The sequence below is a fragment of the Ahaetulla prasina genome, chromosome 11 (assembly GCF_028640845.1).
Source record: "Ahaetulla prasina isolate Xishuangbanna chromosome 11, ASM2864084v1, whole genome shotgun sequence".
Taxonomy (NCBI): domain Eukaryota; kingdom Metazoa; phylum Chordata; class Lepidosauria; order Squamata; family Colubridae; genus Ahaetulla; species Ahaetulla prasina.
Genome location: NC_080549.1, coordinates 1,396,442 through 1,406,171, shown reverse-complemented (window position 1 = coordinate 1,406,171; position 9,730 = coordinate 1,396,442). Strand labels below are relative to the sequence as shown.

The following is a 9,730-nucleotide window of genomic DNA, read 5'->3' as shown; positions in this document are numbered from 1 at the left end:
CAGCCGCTCTGGCCGCTGCTTCTCTATGTTTGTTGAAGGCGTCGCTCTGTGCCCATCCCTCTTTTTCTCACCTCCTCCCCCTCGACTTCCTTTCATCGGAGGCCCTTCGACTCCACCCCCGGAAAGAGCGGCCGCCTTCTCACCTCTCTAAGCCCCGCCCCGAGAAGCAAGCGAAGCCTTTTGTTCAGGCCGTGGGCACATCGAGAGGCATTCCAGGAAACCAAGCGGAGGGCTAGAGCGGCCACGCCGGGTGGGCAGGGCGCAGGCGCCGCGGCGCGCTCCTTCCGATTGGGCTGCCCCCTTCCGGCGCCCCTCCCCGCGCCCGGAAGTGGCGTCATCAGCGCCGCTGCCGCACTCTTCCGCGCGGGCGGTTCCCCAGGCCGGCCATGGAGTGAGGCGGCGGCTGAGGCGGCGGCGGAGGCGGCGGCCGGGCCTGGGGTGGGAGGGGGTCGCGGCGAGGGCGGGCGGGCGAGCGAGGGCGTCGAGGCGAGGGCGGTGCGGCGGCGCGGGAGGTAGGCCCGTGGAGCCCGCCGCCGCCGCCGTGGCCGCCGGGGGGCCATGAGGGAGTACAAGGTGGTGGTGCTGGGCAGCGGCGGGGTGGGCAAGTCGGCGCTGACGGTGCAGTTCGTGACGGGCACCTTCATCGAGAAGTACGACCCCACCATCGAGGACTTCTACCGCAAGGAGATCGAGGTGGACTGCTCGCCCTCCGTGCTGGAGATCCTGGACACGGCCGGCACCGAGCAGTTCGCCTCCATGCGCGACCTCTACATCAAGAACGGCCAGGGCTTCATCCTGGTCTACAGCCTGGTCAACCAGCAGTCCTTCCAGGTGAGGCGGGGGGGGAGGGGGGCTTGCCCCCCCCGCACAATACACACACACACACACACAGAGGCGGGGAGGGGCTGCTGGGCCGTCCTCGTGGGGAAGCAGGGGGGGCGTTGAGGCTGCCCGGCCTGTCTTAGCCCCCCCCCCACAAGCCCCCCACCCCGGCCACAGGCCTGTCTGGAAGGGCCCGGCCTCTCCCCTCTCCCCCCCGCCCAAGTGGGGAAGGCTGGGCCCCGTTTTGGGACCTGGGAAGATGAAGCCTCCCCTCCCCACCTCCTGGGGATCTGGGCCCAAAGCCCCTCGCCTGGCCCTGCCCGAAGTGGCCCGGGAGCCTCCCAGGCTGGGACCAGCACCAGCTGCCCCAGAGGGTTTTTCTCCACAAGAGCTGCAGCCAGATGGTCCCCCTCCGTCTTAGACTTGGAGGAAAGGCTCCAGCTTCTGGGACCCCCTGGCCCTCTGGGGGAGGCTGGAAAGGCCCCTGTCTGCTGCTTAATATCCCTTTTGGCCTCCACCAGGATTGGGGGTGGAATTCTTCTCTTTCAGCCTGGTGATCCTATTACTTTATTCCGGTTTCTTTTGGATAGTGGGATGGGACCCACTGGGGGTGGGGGGAAACCCCATGCCCTTTGGCCCAGTGTGTTAGCATTGCAGATGTGGTGAAGCCCCCCCCCCACCTCCCATTGCTCTTGCACCACCCCTCAAATTTTGGAGAGCGTTCACCTGTTTTCCCTTCTTTCCCAGGACATCAAGCCGATGAGGGACCAAATAGTCCGTGTGAAGCGATACGAAAAGGTTCCTCTCATCCTGGTGGGGAATAAAGTTGACCTGGAATCGGAGAGGGAGGTTTTGTCAGCGGAAGGCCGAGCTCTGGCCCAGGAGTGGGGCTGCCCCTTCATGGAGACCTCTGCCAAGAGCAAGACCATGGTGGATGAACTCTTTGCCGAGATTGTGCGACAAATGAACTATGCATCCCTGCCTGAAAAGCAAGAGCAGTGTTGTACAACTTGTGTTGTCCAGTGAGGGAGAAAGCAAACTCTCCATCATGGCCATGCAGAGCAGGTAAGTGCCCCCTCCCTCCTTCCCAGAGGAGCCTCTGTGTCACGGACTGGGCTGTTCCACGCAGCAATGCCGGGAGTGAGACCGTTGTTGAAGAGAAGAGCAGCCTTTTGGCTCCCTGGCTAAGTTGGTGGCTGATGGATCCTGCTCTTGGGTTCCCTTCGGCTCTTGCTGCCCGAGTGCAGAGAGCCAGAATCTGCCAGTTTAATTTTGCTGGACACCTCCAACACACACCAGACAGGAGCCTTTTTGCCAATTGGTTGTGATTGAGCTGGCAGCACCTCTCTTGAGTTCTTGGATTTTTCTTCCACTCTGTTTCCAAAATAGTTTGAAGCCAGGATCAGTTGTGTTGCAGTGCTTGGTTCCAACAAACATGGTGGATTCGCCAAGTAGCAGAGCAAACAGTTTAAAAACCTGCCTTAAATCCTCTTGGCTCAACACGTAACGCTCACAAGCCATTTTCTCCGGTCTTTGGTAGAGAAAGTGCTACTGTGAGATAATAAGGGGCCTTTCTATTAGAATCTGAATAGAGCTGGAAGGGACCTTGGAGGTCTTCTAGTCCAGCCCCCTGCTCAAGCAGGAGACCCTATCCCAGGGGTCGGCAACCTTAAACACCGTTTGGACCCGTTTCCCACAGAAAAGAAAACACCGGGAGCCACAAAACCCTTTTGACATCTAAAATGAAGATAACACTGCACATATCGTTTTTTTACCTTTATGCTTCGTATAAAAAACAACACCACTATAGTGTGTTATATTTATGAAATCAATGACCTGCTAGAGAGAAAACACATTTTTATTTTTGCATGCAACAAAATCATTTTGAACTCCAAAAAAAAAAGATGGGCCAAAAAGCTCAATAAATCCCGTGCGGGTGGGTGTCACACATTGGTGATTGTGACGCATATTTTGAGTGACAGGGAGCCGCAGCAGAGGGATGAAAGAGCCACATGCGGCTCCAGAGCCGCAGGTTGCAAACCCCTGCCCTATACCATCTCAGACCTCCATTGATGGAGCACTCAGAACTTCTGGAGGCAGCTTCTGTTCCATTGGTTAATTATTAGCTGCCTCTTTTTGGAATTCTTACTCTTGCTTGACAACTTAATTAAATGCGAACTCCACTAACTTATTCTGAGTATTTACTATCTACCGTGCATCTGTATAGGCCCACTATAGTTGATCCTTCCCTGACTCCTTGTAAATAAATGTTGATTTTTCTTACAAGGCCAATTTTCTCCTGTGCGCTATTCTGAAACATGCAAATTGCTTTGTGTCCTTTGAAGAAGGTTCAGTGGCCACGCCCACTTCTTAACGTGAAGCAGCCTCTTAGCTCTAATGGAGCGGGAGGTTGTGAAAGTGTGGTCATGTGTCAGCTGCCCTTGAATTTTTCCAGGGGCTGCAGACATGATCAGCAAAAGAAGCTGTGTTGCAACCACACGGGTTGCATGAAACGAAATAAAAAGGAAGCAATGACTTCATTTTTTTTCCAATTATCTGCAGCCTTCTGTCTCTTGAGAGGCTGAATAGCTTTCATCTCAGTTTCTCCCCATTCCTGTAACCATGTAGCTGCCCTTTTTCGAAATGTCTGCAGGTCAGAAATAAAACTCTGTTGGGGGTTTGGGGTGAAGGGAAAACGGGCCTATGTACCTGGTGATGCCGTCAAAACAGCTGCTTGGGGCTCCCTGACGGATTTCTTTCTCTTATTTACAGATAAAACTCAGAGGAAATTTGCACAGATGCTGCATTGGAGAACTCTTTTTAAGCCCAGGTTGCAGAACTGAGCCTTGCTTAACCTGGTCTCAGTCTTCAGCGCACGTTTTCCAGGCATCGGGTGTGAAACAGGCAAGGGAGGAGCAGCCGGGGGGGGAGGCATGGGCCTGCTACAAACACTTAGCATGTTTACCATTTGATTTGGGAATCTGTTCTTGATCTCTTGGGTGTTTTTTTTTTAATAGCTTTCTAAGTTCCTATTAATGGCTAATATGCAAAAAGTTCATTTTAAACTATTTTATTTCTTTAATTGATTTCTAAATCTTGTATTTATTAAACTTTAAACTCAGTATTACCTACTCAATGCCTTTTTAAGAGAAAAAAAAAATTAATGGAGAATAAAAGTGAGCCTTAAACACAAATGGTTATTTCTGTCTATTACCTCACATCCGTGCTTGATTTGCAAAAGAGAGAGAGAGAGAAAGAAAGAGTGAAAACAAGATTTCTTCTCCTCTAAAATGTCATTGATTGGAACTTTGAAACATTCTGTTTACATGTGACGGTGTCCTAGAAGGATGTTTAAGAATTGCCTGATGCGGGAGGACATGGCAGCCCTTTTCTCAGCAGCTGTGGGGGCATGGGGTTGGCCTGATGGAAAAGCTTTTTCGGTGGGGACTGGAGACATCCAGCAATTTGTATGTGTGTTCTCTGTTGTTATATGGTATTTGGATTTGGGGGGGTTTTTTTTGAAAGAAAAGGCTGTGTTGAAAATCACTCGTTCATCTGCTTTATTACATTCATCTTCCAAATGCTGAAAAACCTTTTCTTGGAAAAGGGACCGTGTGTCTTCTTAGATTGTGTTCCAAAGCAAACCTGAACTTGAGATTCCCCGATAGGATTTAAGGTGACTTTGGCAAAGAAAAAAAAATTGACTTTATTGTTTAACTATTGTTTCTGTCCAAAAATGTTGACGCAATAGATGATGAGTTGGCTTGGTTTGGGGCTCTATCACTTGCTTTGTCAGTTTCTGTTGGATGCGGCCTTGGTTGTTGAACAGGCCAAGAGAGAAAGCAACAGGAGCCTTGGTTGAACAGGCCTTCCATGGCCCCGTATCTCCCCCAAACAGCAATTTAACTAATTGTGGTCTTCGAAGAGCAACACAGATTTTGAGCAGAAGAAAGAGAGCATTAGTGGAAGTGGTAGCACCACAACTGTTGTAGACCTTTTCCTGGCACTGATGTGTCTTTTCTCCACTCCAGGCAGGGAATGAACCTGCACCAGGTTTAAAAGCCCACCTGAAGTCCGTTGACCGTACATCTAATAAATGTTGAATTCCGTAGCAGCCCAAAACTTTTTAAGTGTTGACCAAATTTCATCCTTAAATCTATCTGGTTGGCACTGGCATGCTGGGCCTTTAACCCGAGCCTTCCCAGAGTTTTGATCTCTCCATTCAAAATTTGCAGCGAAGTAAAAGGTTAGGCTTGCACTTTAATAGAAATCTCCAAGCGTAAAAAAAAACCCCGTTTTTGCAGTGCTCTTTATACTGGCCAAGTATCAGACGTGCCAAGGGAATGCAGAATTCACACAGTGACTGTACCTTATTTCTTCAGTGGTAGACACATTGCGTTAACTTCTAAACTTTTCTGTTGGTTGACCTTTGTTTTTGTTTTTTTAAAAAAAGAAAATTCCAATTCTTTCTCAGTTGGAGTCGGGAACGGCAAAGAGTTTGGCATCTGACCTGGGCTGCTGCTTCAGTGGAGGGGGGGGAGGGAGGGGGGCAGGCAGGGGAGGGGCTGGCCACTTAAAAGAGGCGGCCTTCCTGATTGTTAAGTGTATTGCAAGGTTCACCTCCAGGCAGCCTTTGCGCTGTCGGCCTCCCCACCCTGGATTCCAGGAGGACTCTTGGAGCTGCACAAGGCCCCTTCTGGTCCAGCTGAGGAGGTGCTGGTACATTTGTCCCACTGCCCTAGTTGGATGCTAACGTCTTTGGGCCAAGGTCCCAGGTGATTAATCAGAGAAAGAGGAAGGACTCTGGTTCTCCCCACTTCAGATGCCTTTCTCCACATTGCACAATGGGAAGCCAGGCAGTACTCCAGTGGGCGGGTGGGTGGGTGAGTGGGGAGGGTGGCCATCCAGGGGCCCAAACGCAGCCATTGTCGGGAGCGATTCCTTTCCAGGGCTGCGCGTGGCAACTCCTTCCTGGGTGTGGCGCCCCAGCCCTCTTCTGCCTGAATGTTCTCACCATTTAATTCAGTGTATCAAATGTACTGTACCTCTTTCTTGGGGAAAAGTAAAAAAGTCTGGAAATTTGGCAAGTTGCAAAACTAGAACGATGATCAAATGCTTTGTAAAGGTGAACCGCCATTTTTTTGTTCTCTTCTCCTCGCCCTTCCAGTTTCATTCATTCTTATTTTGTAAGACAGCCCTACAGTCCAGCTGTTTGTAACTTTTTTAATAAAATAGATACCTGTATTACCAAAAGCGGTTTCCTCTCTTTTGTGATCTTAGCTCCGGGGGAAGGGTGGTTTTGTGGCTTTCCCTGTAGTGCATGCTAGCTTCTGTGCAGCCCTATACGGGTGTGGGGAACACACCCATGTTGTCCTTCAGCTAAATGCAGCAACCTTTTGAGACTCCGTTGCACAATTTCAGCTTCTAGAGTTGTGCGAACCCCATAGAAGGGGAAAATACTCTGGGAGTCATTAAATGAAATCTTAATCAAGTCAGCTTTTACGTTCCCTTCTTTTCCTTGGCCCTGTCTATTTTGGGGATGTGACCCTTGAGAATGACACAACAATCTGCTGCTGCCTTATAATAATTTGGAAAGAAGATGAGAGTGGAGATAAATGTGATTTGAGGGAAGGTTTGGGCCTTGTCCTGAAGGGATTCTGCAGTCTAGACCTCTCCTTGTAAGGCTTCCCAACTAGACTGGTTCTCCTCTTGCCTCAAGAGAGCGGTAGACTTGATGGCCAAGCTTTATCCCTCGGTTGTGATTAGAGGAGGAAATAAAACACGCAGGCCTCCTCGCTGAATTCTTATGGGGACCATCGACCAACCAGGACCTCGGAGGGCAATTGAGCATCTCCTGGGCTCGGCCCACCTTGCTCAGCCAGGCTGTGTTGTGAGAGGACCAGCTGGAGAAATCGAGAAGGGGCCTCCCCACAACTGCCCTTTGATGAGAAGAAGTCAAGGATTGAGCCTCTCGGCCTTGACTGTAAGATCTGCACTTTAGATCTGCAACCGATAAAGGAGGGAGGGAGGGTTCCGCCAACGACCGAACGGAAATGTCATTTCCTTTATCGCTTCTAAAAAAACCCCACACCCCATCTTCAACTTCTTGTTCTTTCAAGATCTCGCACAAGCTGTGCGCGTGTATCCCGCTTAGCTTCACAAGAGCCCTGCGAGATTGCAAGTGCTCCACCCGAGTTTCTCAGCCAGGAGTGAAATGGGGAGAAAAGGCCTGCAAATGAGGCGGGGGTGGGTGAGTGGGTGGGGAGATCTCAAAATAATGGAACTTGGATAGTAGGGTCATCATATTTAATCTCCCTACTGTGCCATAACCCACGAGGCCTTCATCTTGTGCCTACCACCCAATGTGTGAGAAACCCAGATTATAGCAAACCATAATCCTTTTGAAAAATCCAACCAGGAATTCCCTAGAGAACCACCACCAAAATCTCTACGGAGCTGCTGTTGCCATTTGTGGCAGCTGGGACAATCTGAGCCAATCTGTGTGACAATCGGCTTCTGGCAGGGGTGAAATCCAATTTTTTTTTACTACCGGTTCTGTGGGCATGGCTTGGTGGGTGTGGCAGGGGAAGGATATTGCAAAATCCCCATTCCCACCCCATTCCTGGGGCCAGCCAGAGGTGGTATTTGCCAGTTCTCTGAACTACTCAAAATTTCCGCTACCGGTTCTCCAGAACCTGTCAGAACCTGCTGGATTTAACCCCTGGCTTCTGGGCCAGAAGGACCACGTAGGTCATTTTTCATGTACCAGAAGGATGGGACATTATTAAAAACAGGTAACAATTCTATTAACTACATTATTTATTGCTGTGGTGAAATCTAAATTTCTTTCCTACCGGTTCTGTGGGCGTGGCTTGGTGGGGAGGTCATGTGACTGGGTGGGCGTGGCTATGTGACTGGGGGATCAAAAGACAGAAACTCACTAACAATGTCTTGCTGGAGCAGGGTTGGACTAGATGACCTCCAGATCCCTTCCAGCCCAGATTATCCTCTGAAGCTGCGTCTAGTGCCAGGTTTGTAGTCCTTCCTTCCTCTCCTTTTTCCTCCCTCCCTCTTTCTTTCTCTCTCTCTCTCTCTCTCTCAAACCCCCCAACCCCATTTTTTTGCCTATACCCCCATTTTTTGCCTAGCAGGCTTCAGCATTTTTACCTTTTAAAAAATGCTTTTAAAAGTTTAAAAAAAAAGCCTCTGACAGGCTGATCAGGCACCTCAGCTGGGATCATCAGAGCCTTGTTTTAACCCTTTAAAAGCCTTTTTTTTTTGCCGAAGAGGTTGTTAAAAAAATGCTTTTAAAAGTTAAAAAAAAAAAAGACTTGACAATTGCCTGGCTCAACTGGGCATGGGGGGGGAGGGGCGTGCAGGGATTTTTGCTACCGGTTCTCCCAACCACCTGCTGCCATTGCTACCGGATCAGCCGATCCGGTCTGAACCAGGAGCATTTCACCCCTGACTTATTGTCACTTTAATTATGTTGGTTAGAGGATTGCTTATTTCTGCTCTTTACTTCTGAAGTGGTGGGGTCCCTGCTTGGTTACCCAAAACTCCAAGGCTGCAGGGGTCTTAGAGGGGCATGGCAACTAGTGGCTTGCGGAAGAGCCATGCCTGACCACCTTGTGGGTTCACAGTTGCTGAAAGAGAGAGAAGCGGCCTCCTTGGTTGGCTCCTTTCTATCGGGGTCTCTCTCCAACCTGCCAGGAAATGGGCACCAGCCCCCTTTGCTCCCTGGTGGGGGGGGGCAGGGCCCAGGGCGGCCTCCCTTCTGCACCAAGTGAACTTCAGATCTGTCGAGGTGAGGAAGGGTGAAACGCAAACTGATGTGGAACGGAAATGCAATTTCCTTTATCGCTACTTCTACAAAAACCACCTTCAGCTAGTTCTTCTTCCAGACCACACGCAAGCTCTGTGCGTATATCTGACCTATATCCGGCTCGTCCTCACAGCCACCCTGTGGGATAGCAAGGGCCCCACCTGAGTTTCGTGGCTGAGTTAAGGCCTGATTCTGGAACTCCCAGAAAGCCTTGGCCACGTGACTTTGGTCCTTGAGATGACGAAGCGGAAGAATAGAATAGAATAGAATAGAATAGAATAGAATAGAATAGAATAGAATAGAATAGAATAGAATAGAATAGAATAGAATTTTTTTATTGTCAAGTGTGAATGGACACACAAGGAATTGGTCTTGGTGCATAGGCTCTCAGTGTACATAAAAGAAAAGATACAATCGTCAAGAATCATAAGGTACCACACTTAATGACAGTCATAGGGAACAAATAAGCAATCAGGAAGGAAACGGGGCTCAGCCCTGCATGAGAAAGGGGGCATCAGAAATCTCTGCCCGTCTCTCCAAAAGTTGCCCTGCTTTCCTTGGGCACCATCACCAATTTGATACCATTGAGGGACACCCATAGAACTGATTGAGCAAAGATAACGTATCTGCCAGTTGAACCTCAGTTCTTGGCAATGATAAGGAAGTGGTTTGCTAGTGAATTTTTTTATTTTTTTTTAGTTCCTGGTCTCATCAATAACCCCAAATCCCCAACTGCCCCAGTAACTTCCCTCCCAGTGCTAACTGGTCCTGCTGAGCTGCTGAAAACACGCACAGTGGATTGGATGCTGCCACCTGAACGATCAAAGGTATTAAATACCTTCAAGAGGAGCTCAATTCCTACAATGAGACACCATCCAGCATCTCTCAACAACGCAGATGTGATTTTCCCTCGCCTTCTCTGGGAGCTCTTGATGGACTTTCCAGTCTAGCCTTCAGCTCTGATGTTCCCCCTCTGATGTTACTCAAGGACCAACAACTTCACTGTAAGATTGTTGTAAAAAAAAAAAACATGGAAAAAAAGGTATTTTAGCTCAAAAGCCCTCAAAAGCAAAGCCCGTCTTA

The 9,730-nt window shown here is 49.7% G+C and overlaps 1 protein-coding gene across 1 annotated transcript; it reads left to right on the top strand.

The window, feature by feature from the left end:
* The first annotated feature begins 472 nt into the window (after positions 1-472).
* Positions 473-5,263, top strand: RAP2C (RAP2C, member of RAS oncogene family). Its single transcript, XM_058196765.1, has 3 exons — positions 473-831; positions 1,570-1,887; positions 3,595-5,263. The coding sequence occupies exons 1-2, from the start codon at positions 559-561 to the stop codon at positions 1,846-1,848; spliced, it is 552 nt and encodes a 183-aa protein (XP_058052748.1). The 5' UTR covers positions 473-558; the 3' UTR covers positions 1,849-1,887; positions 3,595-5,263.
* The last annotated feature ends 4,467 nt before the right edge of the window (positions 5,264-9,730 follow it).

Coding starts and splice junctions, on each gene's coding strand:
- RAP2C (XM_058196765.1), top strand. CDS start 559: ATGAGGGAGTACAAGGTGGTGGTGCTGGGCAGCGGCGGGGTGGGCAAG. Junction 832..1,569: donor TCAACCAGCAGTCCTTCCAG/GTGAGGCGGGGG, acceptor CTTCTTTCCCAG/GACATCAAGCCGATGAGGGA.